Source organism: Anabrus simplex, chromosome 3 (assembly GCF_040414725.1).
Source record: "Anabrus simplex isolate iqAnaSimp1 chromosome 3, ASM4041472v1, whole genome shotgun sequence".
Classification (NCBI taxonomy): domain Eukaryota; kingdom Metazoa; phylum Arthropoda; class Insecta; order Orthoptera; family Tettigoniidae; genus Anabrus; species Anabrus simplex.
Window position 1 is genome coordinate 246,057,000 of NC_090267.1, and position 20,060 is coordinate 246,077,059.

The window sequence follows — 20,060 nt, forward strand, 5'->3', positions numbered from 1 at the left end:
GAACCTGCCATGTTGGGGTCAGATGGCCAGCATCTCAACCATCTGAGCCACTCAGCCTGGCATTTGTCATTTCTGTTTTATAGCTTGACTTCTAGTAGAGCTACAGTACACTAAAATTTAATTAACAGTGTACTGTACACCATTTGAATTCCATTCCATTAAATTCAACCTTATAATAATTTCTAAGTATTGTACTGTGATCAAATATTTACTTTAAATTAAAAGTAAGATCTAATACTTTTTCCTCTATCATGCATTCTTTTTTGGATTATCCAAAATTTTGGATTTGCCAGCTTCAGGTTACTGGGGTTCTACCCTATTACCCATAAGAGGAACCTGTGTAAATAGGAAAGATTCCATTCCTTTTTATGGAAGCTCCATTTGGGAGTAGTAATCATACAGAGTTAAACCTTTTTAAACCAGAATTTCAGGATATGACAGATTCTGCTTTAGAGAGGTTTTCACTCAACACTTGCTAACATGTGTAAAATGTGTTCCATGATTCATCACTTTCAGGACAACCATTCAGTCTTAAACACACTTTGTGAATCTTTTTAATGTTGGATTTTTTCACTTTTTTTATGATATACTTACAATATACTTTTTTGGACCTTGATTCAACCTGGTTTCATTTCCTTCTTATTATCCACATAAAGATGTTGAAACACAACACAACTAATTTGAGGGGAATCTTTGTACATAAGAAATATTCCATTCTTTTTTATGGAGGATCCATTTGGTTGCATTAGAGAGATGTATACTTGACTTTTCTATACTAATTACATCATAAAGTGTCTAAAGTGGAATTATTACGACTGCACTAAAGGGAGGCTTCTGTCTGGTACTTGCTACTATTTACAGAAAACCTGTCTCTTTGGCAGATATTACTAATAATTATAGAGGACATGTTTTTGGTTTAGACAGTCCTAAACCAAAAATCTTTCATTTCCACTTTGGATAGATTTCTAATAGAAATTCATACTTCAGCAAAGTTTCCTATTTTTGCAAAGTTGATTAACTTAATGTTTTCCCTACCAGTCCTGTTTTACTGTTTCAATTCATAAGTTAAAAATTACTGTTAAATCTTGCTTTGATAAATGAACACTGTCATTTATACAAATATGTGTTTATAGCATTTACATTATTTACTGAAAACTTAAAGGTATTACCAAGCAGAACCAAATAATGAGAATAATGCATACTTCTAAACATATCATGATAAAGGACAGTTTCCAGTTACTAAAATATTCCAGGCCCCTTTAATGAATTAAAACAACTGGAATTTACTGCTTGGTATTATGGCCTGTTTCATATATTTTTCCTGCCTTTTTTGGATCAATGGTAGAGTGCTGGCTTTCAGATGCCAAGATCATGAACTCCAACCCGTCAGAGGTACTTGAATGATTGAAGGAAGGAATAAAAGCCCATTCAGCATTCCATGTCATACATTGCCAGCATGTAAAAGATCTCGAGTGTTACATTCTGTGTTTAACCTAAGAACATAATTAAAACTTAGCCATAGGTCTCCCATTGGATTTCCAGTTTCTCCATCACCTAGTACAGGAAAATAAATTTTCATTCACTCACTTGGAATCTCACAACTTGTATATGGTACATTCTGTTCAATAAATTAATAATAATAATAATAATAATAATAATAATAATAATAATAATAATAATAATAATAATAATAATAATAATAATAATAATAATAATAATAATAATGCCTCGGCTACTGTATGCAGGCATTTTGATTTGTTGACATCTAGGCTGCTTGCATGTCAGTTTCTGTGTTTCATTTTTCTCCACCAAATGCCAAAGAAACACATTTTTAATGGACGATCTAAGGCTGAGTTTTAATTCATTTTGTTGGAAAAACACCAATATGTCGCCAGAGATCTTTCACATACCAACATTCTATGACATGAATGGACTTTCTCCAAAATCCAACTACCTCTGTTAGGTTTGAATCTGTGATGCTGGGATACAGAATTTTGTTTCTTGATGCTTTTACACATTATGCTAAAATTTACTTTAAATTTTTTCAAATTATCTCATCAAAATAATAAATTAATTTTGTGTATGTTGTCCAGTATCATCTCAGAGCTGGTAGAAGAAGCCCTCAAAGAAGAGAACGAAACATGTGCAACAGAATCTGTACGACACATTTTCATGTCCATCTTACGAGCTCATAATCTTGATATTCGAGAAAAGAAGGCAGCCATCGTGGACTTCATTGCTGCTGGAATCGTAACAGTAAGTTAAGAAACCAGATGGGAACCTTTGTTAGCTATTGCTTCAATACAAGACAAAATTACTTTGTTTTAGTCCCTTGAGAACTTATATAAAACATTCCACCTGAAAATGGCATATCAACAATGACTAAAAGGAAATAGTAAAATATGCAAAATATGAACATATAATTGAAATATGTGTTAACCCCATAAATATACAAAGCCTACTAATATGTTTTATAAAACTTTCCCAATCAGTCTCTCCCAGCACGAAAATGTTTATCTTCTAAGTCTATATGTTTCTCTTATAAAATAGAATATGCAAATATAAAAATATCAACCATCTAAGATGATACCATTGTGTTAAATAGGGTAGTATTACTCTTTAGTGCTACAAGAAAGTAAAGTGCTACTAATGTATTACAGTTCTGAAGTCTTAAATTGTAGTGATTGATTGATAGCTCTTATAATTTTCAAGCTTCTTAAATTGCTTTATTGAAATACTTTGTTTTCTTCATTCGTAGCTTGGCAACACCCTCGTGTTCCTGTTACATTTGGTGGCCACACACCCAAACGTTCAGCAGCGTCTGTATGAGGAACTAACGGCTGCTTCAGAGTCTGCGGAGAGGCTGAGTGGGCAGGAACTTCGTAATGTTCCGTACCTTCATGCTGTTGTACAGGAATGCTATAGGTGAGGCTACCAATATCAGCTTAAGACTTTTTTTTGTGATGTGGGATTATTATTATTATTATTATTATTATTATTATTATTATTATTATTATTACTCACTTTATCATAAATTGTTAATTGTTATCTATGAGTTGCTATTTATTGAATACTTGCTGCATGAGTCAAGTATACAGTAATATTTTTAATGAAATGGGATGACAAAGCAATTCTTTACACATTTGCAATTTGCTTTAGGTTGCATTGACACAGATAGGTCTTACGATGATGATGGCATAGGAAAGGGAAAGCGGCCGTGGCCTCAATTAAGGTAAGGTACATTTGACTGGTGTGAAAATGGGAAGCCACGGAAAATCATCTTCAGGGCTGCCGACAGTGGGGTTCGGACCCACTATCTCTCAGATGCAAGCTCACAGCTGCGCGGCCCTAACCGCACGGCCAACTTGCCCAGTAATTCTTTACACAGAACAAAGAAATCTCCCAGATGTAGTATAGCACAGCATATTTATTCAGCCATCAAATCAAATACATGTATACAAAGTCTTCTTTTCCTTCCTGATGTGTTTCTGCTTATGCAGGATGTTCAACATGTATATGAAGTACATTTTGAAAGTGGATATACGAGCACGATAGCTGCAGTCGCATAAGTGCGGCCAGTACCCAGTATTCGGAAGATAATGGATTCGAACCCCACTGTCGGAAGCACAGAAGATGGTTTTCCGTGGTTTCCCATTTTCACACCAGGCAAATGCTGGGGCTGTACCTTAATTTAAGCCAATGGCCACTTCCTTCCCACTCCTAGCCCTTTCCTGTCCCATCATCACCATAAGACCTCTCTGTGTCCGTGCGACTGAAAGCTCTTTTTTAAGAAAAAAAATTTTGGATGTGCCTTAAAGCTATATAATATATATTAAAAAACATGTACATTTTATATTTAAATCTTATAATTACCGTATTTAATCAATTTTGACCTATCAGAATAAAAACAGTGGTTCAAATGTTTTTATTTGGGGGGGGGGATTTGATGTACTGTGGTAGTTTATTATATAATTTGATCCCTATGTGAAATGTTCCTTTTTGATATATACCTGTATTTGTGTGTAAGATATGAATGTTTCGTCAGACCCTTGTGTTATGGTCATGAATACCACTATGCATTTTGGGGGAACTGTCTTTATTCATTAAATTCTTTTTAAGAATTAATACTTTCAAATATATATAATTTAAAATGTTACAAATTTCATTACTTGAGAATTCTCTTCTCAACTTATTTAAATGAAGACCCTGTCTAGTGTGCAATTCCCTGCCTAATTTATTGAAATGTGTACAAAGTCTTGAAATTTTTACATTGGTAGACTCTATTTCTAAATTTACACAAGATTTCTGCCTTAGATCATACCTTTGTGGAATATTTACAATTAAATTTGTGTTAGATAAGAATGGCAATGTTTCCTGGCTGTGGCTATATCTTGATGGATGCAGTTTTTGGGATGGAGGTCTATCTGGAATTAGTGTCATCAATTTAGTGTAGACAGTTTTGTGTGGAGAGAAGACAGCCCCCCTGTGGGTGGGGGTGGTAGAATAACACCCACAGTATCCCCTGCCTGTCGTAAGAGGTGAGTAAAAGAGGCCCCAGGGGCTCTGAACTTTGAAGCGTGGGCTGGCAACCACGGGGCCCTCAATTGAGTCCTGACATTGCTTCCACTTACTTGTGCCAGGCTCCTCACTTTCATCTATCCTATCCGACCCCCTTGGTCAACTCTTGTTCTTTTCCGACCCCGACGCTGTTAGGTTTGCGAGGGCTAGGGAGTCTTTCATTTTCCCGCCTTTCGTGGCCCTTGCCTTTCTTTGGGCGATACCTTCATTTTTTGAAGTGTCGGACCCCTTCCATTTTTCCTCTCTGATTAGTGTTATATAGAGGATGGTTACCTAGTTACTTCCTCTTAAAACAATAATCACCACCACCACCACCAGAGAAGACAGACACCATGGTAACCAGGCAACCAATGCTCATCCTCATCATATATCTATACTAAGTCCTTTTCTGAATCAGTCTCTTGGTACAGATCATTGCAAAGTATAGTTTCCTCTAGTTTGTCTCTTAATCATTAATGGATCAGATCATTCTTCACCTAATTCTGAGTTCTGTCTGCTAGAAATTTACCCACCCATTCAGTCATAATTTTATCTAGTCCAATAGCACTCATTGTTTTCAATAATCTTCTGTTATCTACTCTGTCAAAGGCCTTGGATAGGTCTATAGTGATATTGTCCATTTGACCTCCTGAATCTAAAATATCTGTTTTAACTTACTGGAATCCTAAAAGTTGAGTCTCACAGAAATAACATTTCCTAAACCCAAACTGCCTTCTATCAAACCAGTTGGCTCAAGGTGAATCCATGGATGGAAATTATTTATAGTGGTATATTAATTTCCTTAACTGTGTATGATGATAAGATGGTGTCTGTTTATTGAAGTGCTTCCTTAGACTGAGATGTTTATTATCGCTGTTACAGGATTCGGCCCACTGCCATCTGCGTGGCAAGGATATTGGAGGAGGACATGGAACTGAGTGGTTACGACTTACCAGCAGGGGTAAAGTATCTTTCTCAGTCAAGTGAGGGAATAATTCTTTTGAAATAATTAAACAATTACATGAACATGAGGTGGTTGGTAAAGAGAAATATTGTCCCATTGTTGTTACTTTGAGAGAATGTCCGACTCGTTGGCTGAATGGTCAGCATATTGGCCTTCAGTTCAAAGGGTCCCTGGTTCGATTTCCGTCCGGGTCGGGGATTTTAACCTTCATTGGTTAATTCCAATGGCTCGGGGACTGGGTGTTTGTGCTGTCCCCAACATCCCTGCAACTCACACACCACACATAACACTATCCTCCACCACAATAACACGCAGTTATCTACGCATGTCAGATGCCGCCCACCCTCATCGGAGGGTCTGCCTTACAAGGGCTGCACTCGGCTAGAAATAGCCACACAAAACTACAGTGAAACTCTGTTAAGAAGTTCCCGCATAAGAAGTTTTCCCGCCTAAGAAGTGTGATTCTTGGTCCCTTGATCAGTTGCATTAAGATATATGTATATTTTTCCCGTCTAAAGTGTTCTGTTGTAAATATTATATTTCTCGGTTAAACAGTTCAGATTTTAGAGCCCCTTGAGATAGAAAACGTCCGCTCAAAGCAGCCCATCGTTAGAACCCTCCAGTCTCTGCGCAAGTTGCACCCTGTGTTAGACCGTTTGCGCGCTTGTGGTGTGTCTCTGGTGTCATACAACCTGTGCGGGCTTGCCAAGGCCGTACGACGTCACGCTATGACAACACGGACACCAAATGCTCACTCTCACCTTGTGGAATCGAATCGAACCCATCAGTTGAAATTTCCACTCCACCGTTCCATCTAGCGGAATAGAATCGAACGGGATTCTACATGGGAAACATAAAGCACGCAATGGATGGTTTGATGCAACTTTAATGCAGTAATTTGCGGGCCGCAACAGGGAGAAATCATTAATCGAGGTGGCCTAAACATTAATTAAAAACCGTAAAGTGTATTTGTTTACAACATTACTGTTAATCTACCACAAAATTGAATATTCTAACCTGTTTGATTTTTCATTCCCTTGCTTGTTTCCTTCCAGGCATTCTCTCTTACATTGCAATAATAGTTATGGGTCTTGTCGTAGAGGAGATTACATTTTTGAACTAAACTGATAAGATTTTCCGTGACCATTATTGGTAAAGTGAACAAAAAAAACTTCCCGACTCTGTCCAGGAAACAGCCGACTTGCCAGTTGATACACATGCCGCCAAACAGCCGGCCAAAAGATCACGATCGTCTACGAAGTTGAATGAATGTTGATAGCCAACTGGGTGTTGGTGGGAGGCACACAGAGGCTTTGCAATACCACATGTTGGCATAAAATTGAAAGTTATTTTTAATTTTACATTTATACGAGCTAAACATTGTATTATAGAGTCACTCGTAATTATTACATCGCATTATTAGAATGTAGCACAAGGATGAGGAGACATGAAATAAAATTCTCGCGGGGAAAGAAACTGTTTACGTTTAGATGTGCTGGCGTTTGCTACTGCGCCTTTATCACTCCCATGTAATACCCCAGATACTTTTCTATGCACTCATTTCTGCAAGTTCGAACCTGTGTTTCTTTCCTTCATTACTTATAGCATGAAGAGGATTGAAGCGGGAAAATAAACTGAATACTGGCTTGGCCATGCGATACTTACGAAACAGCCAGAAACTACGTCCGTTGCCGTGACAACCAGTAGGAATGCAGGGGCAATTTAGACCTAGGTTCTAACAATCTCTAAGAATAAGTTGCCACATTTCTCATTTGCTGCCGTTATCCATGAAGCAGTTGTTGGGGATGTGAGGAAGATAGAACGCACATGCTAACAAACTGTAGTACATACCTTGTCTTTGCGTCTTGTAAGCCTAATCTATGGATTGCCAAGCATAGTGTAGCATCGTAATTAGTATGAATAGGAGTCGGTGAGGTTGGTTGTACTTGTAATATCATACAAACCTTTTAAGTGAAAATGAGCGGAACTCAGAGGAAAGAGATCAAGCGAAAGGCACTAACAATAAAAGACAAAGTAGAGATTATAAGGAAAGTGGAGTCATCTACACTTTCCCGTGTTGCTTTGGCAAAGGAGCTGGGGATGCCACTGTCTACTTTGAACGGCATTAGAGCGAAGAAATAAGAGATCTTTGCTTCTGCAGGGAATACTTCAGCAAATTGCAAGTAAGTTAAATCTGAAAAGTACAATGAAATAGAATAAGCTCTGTTCATATGGTTTAAACAGCAGCAAAGTTTAAACATACCTTTCAGTGGGACTACTGTGCAGGAGAAAGCCGCATGCAAATTAAGGGTACCTTTTACTGCGTCGAACGGGTGGCTGGACCGCTTTAAAAATTGAGCCAGCATCGTTTACAAAACAATTTGTGGCGAAGCAGAGAGTCTAAGAGCGGAGGAAAGGGAAGTGTGGAAGGAAATGGTTCTGCCTGCTAAAATAAGCAAACCTTGCAACGTTTTTATATATGTTCCCTTCTCTTATCAAATATATTTACAATACGGTATGTTCAATTATTTTACTTTATCACTAAAAATATTATCATGATAATCAAATTTTTATATTGTGGCTTTCTGTTAGCAGCTCTTATATATCAGCCTATTTCGGTATTGTTCACAAACAAGGAAATCTGTTGGCGTGTGTTTCACATGTATTTCAAAGTACAGAATAAGTTTTTGGGCATTACCCCTTTTAAGAAGTTTCCTGCTTAAGAAGTTTTTTTTTTTTTTGCAGTCCCTTGAAAAACTTCTTAACAGAGTTTCACTGTATTATACTTTGAGAGAAGTTACTGAGTCTTTATTTTAGGCATCTTTCCTTTTACTTTTGATATTTCAGCATTTAAGGGTACCATACTTTTAATTTCTGTTAGCAAGTAATAGAAAAAGTACCCCTCTTCATTTAGTTTTAACTACAATTCTACTGTTAGTGTTGTTTAGGATTATCCAAGTATAGTTTAGAATAAAGTACAGTAATTTTGTTAGATAGTATGTTGCTTGCTTCCTTGTTGTGTAATGCTTTTGAAATTCCAGCACTTAACAGCAGTTTTCATTTCTGTTAAATGTCTGGCATGAAAATGGGAAACCATGGAAAACCATCTTCAGAGCTGCTGACAATGGGGTTCGAGCCTACTATCTTCCAAGCGTGTACGCACCTCCCCCCCATATCTCTCTCTCTCTCTCTGAGCGTGCAGAAAGGGAACGGGGGTAGTGTTATCCAGGAATTAGGTTAAGGCAGATGTTGAGGAAAGTAGAAGGGAAGGAGAAGTTAGTAGTTTTTCATGTTTGGTACCAACATAAGACAAGCGGGAATAGGTATCAACATAATTGGGACGTGTGGGATCTGGTTATGACAGTGTAGGATTGAGTGGAGATTGCAGGATACTGTCTAGGAGGGATACTGACTGAAGGTGATTGGGGATTTAAATGAGACTGTGAAGTGGGTATGTGGGGGAAACTGGGAGTGTGATTTGTAGATTCTAATGAATGGAAGCGAGATAGGGATCTGGGATCTGCATGCAGATGACCTTCACGAACCCAAAGGGTATGTATAAATTAAGAGGTATGTTTAGAAGGGTTGTAGGGAGATGCATTCAAGGAAACAGGGTGAGCTAGGGAATGGTGATCGCAGTACAGGGAGCTGGAAGTCAAGTAAGCATGACATGGGTGGTAGGAGTCTTGTTGTTCACTCTTCCTACACAGACCTGTCATTGTGTTTATACTTTGGGTACATTCCCATCCAAATTCACTAGTTCCTATCTTTGATGTATACATCACGTCAGCCCATTCTTACGAGAGATCCCAAGACAACCATTTGGCAGTTATGATGTGGAGACATAATCTAAGTTACCACAATAACATCTTGGTCATCCCAGAGTACAGTAATTCCAAAATTAGAAAAACTTCATCCTACCAAAATCTTGCACTGAACATAATTCGGATTTGAACTGAATTTTTTAAAATTCCATAATGCTTATACTTCTTTCCTGGCCATATATGTACCTATAAAACAAGCACTCCTGAGCTCACTCAGGGTCGGCTCGTCTGACTTGGAGAGAGTATGCCCGACAATCTTGCACCAAATCTAATGGCACTTCACTTTTCCTTAAGGTAGCCTCAGCAGTTAGTTTCCAGTTGCCTTAGGTCGCCCTCTTCCTCTCTTTGGCTCTTTGATGGCAAGAGCTCTCTGTACGAGGTAGTGTTCACTTATTCTTCTAACATGAACGAACAAGCGGAGCTGTTTTACCTCCATCTATCCATAATGTTTCTTCCTAATTTAATTTTTAAGTTGATTAATTCAGATATAAAATTTTAGTTACTCTAAAGAAGGACCTTGTATGGAACATAAAATGAAAACTAGCATTCTTGATGAATGGAATGGATTTCTTGAGCTCTGCATCCATTTTCTTGTTCTCTTGTGTTTATAATGGTATCATGCAATTCCATCCTGGAAAGGACATCAATAATTAGGTAGGAACTATGAAACCTGCTCCTTGGTTTGTTACTGTTTTGATATCTCCAGTTTATTACTTTATATTTTCAAATCCAAAAGAAAAGCATTCGGTAAAGCAACTAATTAACATAATTATAATCTATTGTGATGTATGTTTCAGACTCCAGTGTTGTGCCAGAACTGGTTAGCTTGCTTGGACGAAGCTAACTTCACCAATGCGAAGAAGTTCTGCCCAGAGCGATGGATGCCTGGAGAGATCAGCTATAAAAATTTCAGCCCATCCCTCGTGAAACCCTTTGGCTTTGGACGCCGTGTTTGTCCAGGCAAGAGGTTTGTGGACCAGATGCTGCATACAATACTTGCCAAGGTGAGCACAGTTCTTTTCTAAACTTCAGATTTATATAAACAGAAATGATCAGCAGTGTCATCTCGGTATTTGAAATAATTTAGGTGCCTCACGATATCCCTTTCAGACCTGAAAGAAAACTGGAGGTGTGAATTTTTGTTTGTACGTCAAGAACTGACTAAAATGCTCCTCAATATACATATTAATAGTTTATTTTACAAAATAAAAACTAACATCCGAAAAACAGGACCCACACAATTGTGCGTAACAAAATTCAAAACCTCGTATCACGTACGATGGTGTAGCTTCAAAATTTACGTTCACTAACCAAAGTACACACTTCATTGAATATATTCCGGTATTCAGTAAAGCTTCTAGATTAATATAAACGCAGTAAATAAATACTTACTTTCGGCACTACTGCTTCCTGCCATCTCGCCGATCAACTGTGCTTTTTAAACTCTTCTTCCTTCGCCCTGGCGGTCAAGCGCATACTAAAATCAATTGAAATACACGCCACGTGTCCTGCACAATCACTGCAGTCCGGTGTAGCGCCGAAAAAACATCAAATACGGTCAGGGATAACTAAAATACGAACCCGCACAATTGTGCGTACTCGGTCTGAAAGGGATATAGCATTCTTAGTTGTATTTTCAGGAGCAGAAACAGAAAGCTCTTTTGTACTGCTCACTCTCAACAAGGCAACATAATTCTAACTGGTCTTGAGAAAATTGGTGAGTGAGCAGATATAACTAAGTGAACATAGTGCCCAGTGCAAGGTGTGATTCGGCAACCCCCTCAAAATATTAGGATGTAGCTTAAAAATGTAAATCTAGAGTTTGGTAGTAAAGTAATATAAACAATGCATAGCATTTGATTTTAAAATACAAATTCTTATAAATTTCAAACTTTACAACACACCTTTTATAAGTATGTATATTTGGTATTCAGCCCGAAGGCTGGCTTGATCCTCAACAGCTTTAGCCTAGGTATCACTGAAGAGGCATACTAGGGAAGTGAGGAGTGAGGTAGTTTCCCGTTGCTTTCCTCGCTGAGCCAGAAGTTGCCATCACACATCAGTCTGCCAAGTCCACTGAAATGTATGCACCAACCAACCCACCCTATGAGCGACATTTTCACACCATTCATAACAGGGACTGGCTGCATAAAGAATGGTATTACTAGCATCGCTCACACCTCGGTCACTTTCGTGTTGTCAAAGCCAAGGATGAGACTGAGACAGGTCAATGAAAGTAAGAAAATTGCTCTAGCCCACACCAGAAGACATAGTGCAATGTAAACACTACATCTAGCCAGCAAAGGTAACTTTCATAACTACACATCTTAAATACAGTACTTCAGTTTTCATTAATGCTGCTAGTTTTCTTGATTTTGCTGTAGCAAAATGATTAATTATTTCATCAAAGTTATTTTTTGCTAGTCTACCAAGCCTTCCAATTGGCACCTGCCCCTTATGTGGAGCCCAGGGTATATGGCTGAGGAACAGTGAGACATTTCAAATTAACTGCTTCCAGAGAATAATTATGAAGTGATGTTTTTGTGGTAGCATTTTGAAACACACCCCATACCCATAATCCTGTTTGCAAATGGCTGCCTTTCTTGCAAGTTTGCTTTTGTGATCCACTGTGTTCTTGGGGTGAGCAAAGTATATTTTCCGTGGTGTCTTCTGTAGTACATATCTCTATTCCTGACGAGAATATATTGGAAATAATTTTCCAAATAGAAAGGGCCATCTATAGCTTTGGTTTCATGAAACATTAAATCTGTTCATGCAGGTAGATTATGGTGGAATTAGGAATACATATGACGATGGCTGATGGGGAACAGTGAGACAAGTATTAGCGGGTGTCTCACTGTTCCCCATAAACAGAGGAGTTAAATTGTAATGCAACTATTATTGAATGTCGCTTCTTAAATAATCTGTAGGCAAGAATAGGTATTCTGAACGGCTTCTATTGTTGCAGATCTCAACAACATGCCGTGAAATCCAAAGAGAAAGACTCAGATAGGAACATTTTCAAATGAGACGATAAGCACAGCTGTTGAGCAAGTTACAGCAGGGAGGAGTTTGAGATCTGTTGCAAAAGAATACAATTTCATTCCAGACACTGACTAGATATGCCAAGAAAAGGAAAGATAACCCTGGGGAAATTATTCGTATGACCCCAAATTACAGAATCAATCAAATTTTCACTGATAATGAAGAGGCTAGTCTTTCATCTTATTTAATAACATGCTCTAAAATGTTTTATGGTTTGCCAATAATCGAATGTCGAAAGTTAGCTTATGAAATGGCTGTTGAAAACAAAATCAAAATGCCAAAATCATGGGAAACCCCAAGCCCTGCATGTTCTATAAATTTGAGTGAAATCGGTGGTGACGAGTAGGGAATGCCCCCTTGTAAGATTATTACCAATATCTTCCATTTTTTATACTTTACACAACTATACAAACTAAGTGATAATACGTATGTAAACGAGAAATAAACAATGCCTGGTGCGCTTCCACCAGTGACCCGTGGCCCGTCAGTGACTTCGGAAGAATACTGTGGCGCCACATGGTAGCATACAGTAAAAATACATAGCTGGAATAGACCCTGAAGTTCGCTCTTCACGTAGTACCAATTTTACATGCATAGATGTAACAGCTGATGATCTACGGCGCATCGCCTGAAACTTTACTGTGCCGCCATATGGCGTTACGCCAACTCTGATTTCAAAAATGGTGTGCTTCCATATGGCATCGTGCCATCTCAAATTTGAAGACAAACGTGACGCCATATGGTGGCATGTGGCACCCAACGTGTTAATAGTAATCTAAACAATGTTCTCGACATAAATAGTCCATTAATTGAACAAATCCCTAATTTTCTAACTGCCTTTAATATAAATACCAGAAATTTCATGAAAATATTTAATTATAAACACGTTAACAACTTCCCTACCGCAATAGTAGCCACTTCCAAGTCACCGATTCACGCTACACTCCATCCGCCTACTCCTAATGTCCTCAATAGTTGCCATGACTTATGACTCGACCTACATATATAGTTTTTTCAGATCTTAACCTCCATTTAACTCTCTGAGGGGTTAAATTTGTTTCAAACCTTCTGTTATTTAATGCCTAGGATATCATTTGACATTTTAATTTCATCAATTCAAACAGTTTCATACAAACGTATATTTTTGTCATTCTTCATCCCCCAGTCAAAATCCCTTAGGGGTGTATTGTTTTAAGTCCACTTCTTATTTGTATGCTCATAAAAAGAATTCAACTTCTTTTAGACCCCCCTTAAGTTGATTCCCTCCACCACCCAACAAAAAATGCGTGTTTATTTTTAAAGGAGAATCCAAATACAAATTTTCACATCCATAACATCCTTTGTTTCTGTGATATAAGTATCATCATACAAAGAATTAAACTCATTTTTCAATTCATTTACCCACCCTTAATTGGATTTTCTGAAAACAAAAGAATTTTTTGTTATTAGCTCTACCAAGTATCTGGTTTACTGCCTTCCACATTTCTTTAATAGTATCCCCTTTTCAATTTACATGATTACAATATGACCATTTTAGCAATCTTTTCACTTTAATTACATCCTTGCAACATCTTGTGTACTCTTAGATTGTTTCAGTTGACGGATCTATAGCTATAAATTTTGCGTATAGGATATTTTTTCTTTTTACGACCTCTAGGAATTTGTGTTACCCATCGCTTATGTGTGTCTTTTTGTGGTGGCTTTTGTCCACTATTTGAACTAAATGGGAGTGAATGTCTGAAATGAGCATATACACAGTATATAACAAAAACTTAACACGCTAATGATGTGAAAATAGATATTTTTAATATCTCTTAAAAATACAAGTAACACATATTTGTTTTTGGAAAAAACTTCAGTGGGGGGGGGGGGGGTGCAGGGGTGTAAAAAGGACTGAAAAAGGGGTTAAATTATTTTTATATGGATACTTGTATATAAAAAACTGAAGATGATACAGACATGAAAATTGGTATTTGGAATCTCCTTTAAAAATACACATTTTTTTTGTTTTAGAAAAATCCAAAAATTGGGTGAAGAGAAGTAAACTTGAATTTCTTTTTGTGGATAATTATACATCAAATATTGAAGATGTTACAAACTTAAAAATTGACATTTGGAATCTCCTTTAAAAATAAGGAAACACGTATATCTTTGCTTTTGGAAAAATCCTCTGAAGCGGGTGAAGAAAGGTGAGAAAAGGGTTCAATAACTTTTTGAGGATTCATATATCTCAAAAACTGAAGATGTTACAGTCATGGAAACTTTTATTTTAAAAATTTACCCTCTTTGTCAGTTCTGGTCTTTATTTTTAAAAGGAGATTCCAAATAAAAGTTTTCATGCCGTCCTCAACCTTGTGTACTAGCACTAGAACAAATTGGACAGGGTTACAGGTTGTACACCAAACATCCCAACTTAATGATTTCCGAATAGAATTTGTATAACCGAATAATTAGATAGGGGTCGTACTCCAAACTATCCAACTTAACGAAACCAGAATAATTCAACCAAAATAAACATAATCTTCTCCACCGGACAGTAACGAGATACAAACAAGAGAGGTCTAGCAAAAGAAGGAACATTATACAACCAAGACAAGTTTGCAAGAGCATCATGCTAAAAACCGTCGAATTTAATAAATAACCAGTTCAGTGACATAGAATGAAACCAAAGACTTTTTAATTCAAAAAAATAGTTTTTTAATTTGCATAAGTTTTTAATCTTTAACTAACAACTGCCCCCCCCACCCCTTCATGTATTCCCCCCTCCCCCACCACCTAATTCTTCCTTACTTTTTTTTTTTTTTTGCTAGGGGATTTACGTCACACCGACACAGATAGGTCTTATGGCGACGATGGGATAGGAAAGGCCTAGGAGTTGGAAGGAAGCAGCCATGGCCTTAATTAAGGTACAGCCCCAGCATTTGCCTGGTGTGAAAATGGGAAACCACGGAAAACCATCTTCAGGGCTGCCGATAGTGGGATTCGAACCTACTATCTCCTGGATGCAAGCTCAAATTCTTCCTTACTAATATAATTTTTAATCTTAATTATGGAATTGTTTTATGCTATTTTTACCTAATCATTATGTGAACCAGCTGATGATGATTGCTAAGCAATCGAAACATGTACTGTAAGTTTTAATGACAAAAATTTAGCCAAAAGTTAAATAATAAAAAAGGAAAGTATCGATCAGGTGGAACCTTCTTCATCAGTTAACTTGATTACAATATCAATATGGAATGAAGTGGATAGTATGTAATAAAAGAAATGAAATGTCGTATGGCTTTTAGTGCCGGGATATCCCAGGACGGTTTTGGCTCGCCAAGGTGCAGGTCTTTCTTATTTGACTCCCCGTAGGCGACCTGCGTGTTGTGATGAGTATGAAATGATGATGAAGACAACACATACACCCAGCCTCTGTGCCATAGGAATTAACCAATTAAGGTTAAAATCCCCAACCCGGCCGGGAATCAAACCCGGAACCCTCTGAACCAAAGGCCAGTATGCTGACCGTTCAGCCAACGAGTCGGACGTTGTTGCACTGAAAATTGGGGTTTCAATAACCTACACTTTACTCCAGTATGACCTGACATTCGGTTTCTTTACTTGTCCCATAAGGATATACAATGCAATATAGGCGTTCATTTTGTCAACAGTACAGTCACGGCATAATGTATCTGATTTCAGTCTATTTCTGTTATGATCACCCAATAAATGCTTTGCATTGTTGTTGATTACTATGGTGATCATGTAAAAACTCTCATCACCTTGAAATTCTGATACAATGTCAATAACAGTAGAATTATTTCCTAGCCTCCGTAACACACTAGCATTCACCCACAAACTGCAGAACATGAAATATGTTTTATTTTGTTATTGTCTTGTACCCATGGCACATGTATGTCATATTTATCTTCTCTTTGCTCCTCCTCCTCCTCTTCATTTATGGCACTATCCAATTCGACATCATCAGAACTAGAACTGGTACTACTTACTTCACTGTTACTTTCATTGAAATAATTATAATTATCATCAATTTCAAGCAAAGATTTTATTTTTCTTTCAGCTGACGACGAGCTGCCATGTTCGTTTACTTGTGTCAAAGACTAACCACTTGAAAATATCAAATAGCACCAAACCAGCATCGATTATCGATATATGTATACAAAGAATATAAAAAGAGATATCACTTACACATTTACAGAGTCACAACTATCTCCATCTATTGTGGAATTGGTTAAATTGCATCAAAATGCGTGAACATGGAACAGTTCCATGGTTCTGCCTTACATCCATAGTAGCACAGAACATTCTGCGACTCTGCGCCAATGGGTTAATGAGTAATGGGTACAAGTCAACAACTTGCCCCACTAACATTAAAGCAAAGCAAAACAAAGCAGTTCAAAAAAGTTAAATGAGCAAAGTGTTAGGTGAACAAAAGATATACTCAAGCACTATGACGTATTAGAATTCATACTCGTAATATAGCAAAGTATGTATGTATATTATCTATCAATCAATCAATCAGTCACTACTGATCTGCATTTAGGGCAGTCGCCCAGGTGGCAGAAGGGCGAAACTCTGGCAACCAGGAATGAGTTACTAGCTGGAAAATTTATAATGTCCAATAACGGACCATTTATATTGGTATACATACCATTTAATCAAGCAGCTCGTCTCCTTTCTCCCAAATCTTCCCAGCCCAAACTTTGCAACATTTTTGTAACGCTACTCTTTTGTCAGAAATCACCCAGAACAAATCGAGCTGCTTTTCTTTGGATTTTTTCCAGTTCTTGAATCAAGTAATCCTGGTGAGGGTCCCATACACTGGAACCATACTCTAGTTGGGGTCTTACCAGAGACTTATATGCCCTCTCCTTTACATCCTTACTACAACCCCTAAATACCCTCATAACCATGTGCAGAGATCTGTACCCTTTATTAACAATCATATTTATGTGATTACCCTAATGAAGATCTTTTCTTATATTAACGCCTAGGTGCTTACAATGATCCCCAAAAGGAATTTTCACCCCATCAATGCAGTAATTAAAACTGAGAGGACTTTTCCTATTTGTGAAACTCACAACCTTTTAACCCCGTTTATTATCATCATACCATTGTCCACCGTCCATCTCACAACACTATCGAGGTCACCCTGCAGCCGCTCACAATCTTGTAACTTATTTATTACTCTGTACAGAATAACATCATCTGCAAAGAGCCTTATCTCTGATTCCACTTCTTTACACAGATCATTGATATATATAAGAAAACATAAAGGTCCAATAATACTGCCTTGAGGAATTCCCCTCTTAATTATTACAGGGTCAGATAAAGCTTCGCCAACTCTAATTCTCTTTTTCTAGTAATAACTGTATTTATTAATTTACTGCTTATTTTACTCTTAATTTGCATAAAAGCAATTATTATATTCCATTTAGGGCAAATGTTATAATGAAATTTTATGGATATGATTCATTCACATACCCTGTGATTACCCCAATGAGGATCTTTCCTCGATTAACACCTAAATACTTAGTGATCCCCATGAGACATTTTCACCCCTTCAACATAGTAATTAAAGTGAGAGGGCTTTCCTCTTGGTGAAACATGTCACCTGACTTTTCAGCCAGTTTACCATCATACCAATGTCTGCTGTACATCTCGCAACATTATTGAGGTCCTTTTCCAGTTGTTCACAATACTGTACTGTAACTTATTTATTATCTATACAGTATAACATCATCTGGAAACAGCCTATCTTTGATTCTAGTTCTTTACTCATATAATTTATTTACATAAGAACACATAAAGGTTCAATAATACTGCCCTGCGGGACACCCCTCTTAATCATTACAGGATTGGATAATGATTCACCTACAATTAATTCCCGGAGTTCCGTTTTCTAGAAATTTAGCCAAAGATTCATCTACTCTTTTGTCTAGTCCTGTAGCCCTCATTTTCAACATTAGTCTTCCATGATCTACCCTATCAAAAGTCGTGGATAGGTTAATAGCGATACAATCCATTTGACCACCTGAATATAACATATCTGCTATATCTTGCTGGGATTTTACAAGTTGAGCATCACTGGAATAACTTTCCAAAACCCAAATTGCCTTCTATCAAACCATTTTTTTTCTTTTCTTACAAGTTGCTTTACGTCGCACTGACACAGATAGGTCTTATGGCAATGATGGGATGGGGAAGGGCTAGGAGTGTGAAGGAAGCAGCTGTGACCTTAATTAAGGTGCAGCCTCAGATTTTGTCTGGTGTGAAAATGGGGAAACCACAGAAAACCATCTTCAAGGCTGCTGACAATGGGGTTTGAGCTCACTATCTCCTGAAAGTAACCTCACAGCTGCACGCCCCTAACCGCATGGCCAACTTGCTTGCTAATTAGTAATTTTGCAAACATGTCTAATATAATCAGAAATAATTTTTTTTTAGACTTGCATGTAACACTTGCCAAGCTGACTGGCCTATAATTATTTAGTTAATGTTTATCACTCTTCGATTTGTATGCTGGAACTCTCAATTCATTTGGTATAGATCATTCATACAAATGGTAATCAAATAAATATTTCAGGTATGGTACTATCCAAAACCGTTGCCTTTAGTATATTCCCAGAAATTTTGTCAATCCCAGCTGCTTTTCTAGCTTTCAAATTTTGTACCTCTTTGTAAATAACCTTATCATCATAGGTACCAGGTGTATAAATACATTTTTGCCATTTTTTTTTGTGGTAAAGAAAACACAATTTCAAGGGAAATTAATTTTTTGTTTATTCAAAATATTGGCCATTGGCTTACACATTGTTCACTCATCTTTCAGGGAAGTTATGAATACCCTGCCAGAAAGACTGCTTATCTTTTGCAGCAAACCATTAGTCAAGCCATTTTCCAACTTCCTCGAGGGATGTGAAGAGGTGATAGTCAAATGGCGCTAGGTTGGGGGAGTACGGTGGGTACAGAAGGATGTCCCATCCAAGCAATTTCAAGAACTGGTTTTGCCATGTGAGACTGTGCATTGTTGTGTAACAAAATCACTTTGCCATGTCTTCTGGCCCATTCCAGCCGTCTTTCGATCAATGCGTGATTTAAATTAATCATTTGTTAGTGATAGCGTTGTGCATTAATGGTTTTTCCGGGCTTCAAGAGTTCATAATACACAATACTGCTCTGGTCCCACCAGACACAAAGCATGGTCTTCTTGCCGAAGTGATTTGGCCTTGGTGATAGCCACTTTTCTCCGCTTTGGGTTTCCAAAATAAATCCATTTTTCGTCACCCGACACAATTCGGTACAGAAATGATTTTCTTTCATGGCATTGAAGCAGCATTTCACAAGAAACTATGCAATTTTCCATTTGCCATTCATTCAAATCATGTGGGACCCATTTACCGAGTTTACTGATCTTTCCCATAGCTTGTAAACATCTGATGATTGTTTCTTGTGACAACATTTAAAACATTTAATGCTTGTGCCAATTGCTGTTGAGTTTGAGTTGGGTCATCATCCAGTAACGCCTGCAATTGCTCGTCTTTGCACTTTTGTAGTCTACCAGAATGCGCACTACCTTTCACATTGAAATCATCACGTTTAAACTGTTGAAACCATGTCTCACATGTTCTAATCGATGGAGCATGTTCACCATATGTTTCGAC

At 37.6% G+C, this 20,060-nt stretch overlaps 1 protein-coding gene across 2 annotated transcripts in view; it reads left to right on the plus strand.

The window, feature by feature from the left end:
• shd (cytochrome P450 family 24 subfamily A member shade) overlaps nt 1-20,060 on the plus strand; it is a 250,220-nt gene that overhangs the window by 222,467 nt on the left and 7,693 nt on the right. For both annotated transcript variants that reach the window (XM_067142949.2, XM_067142950.2), the window contains exons 7-10: nt 2,094-2,256; nt 2,759-2,925; nt 5,440-5,518; nt 10,143-10,349. In XM_067142949.2, coding sequence (XP_066999050.1) covers nt 2,094-2,256; nt 2,759-2,925; nt 5,440-5,518; nt 10,143-10,349 — 616 coding nt within the window. The remainder of the gene's footprint in view (nt 1-2,093; nt 2,257-2,758; nt 2,926-5,439; nt 5,519-10,142; nt 10,350-20,060) is intronic.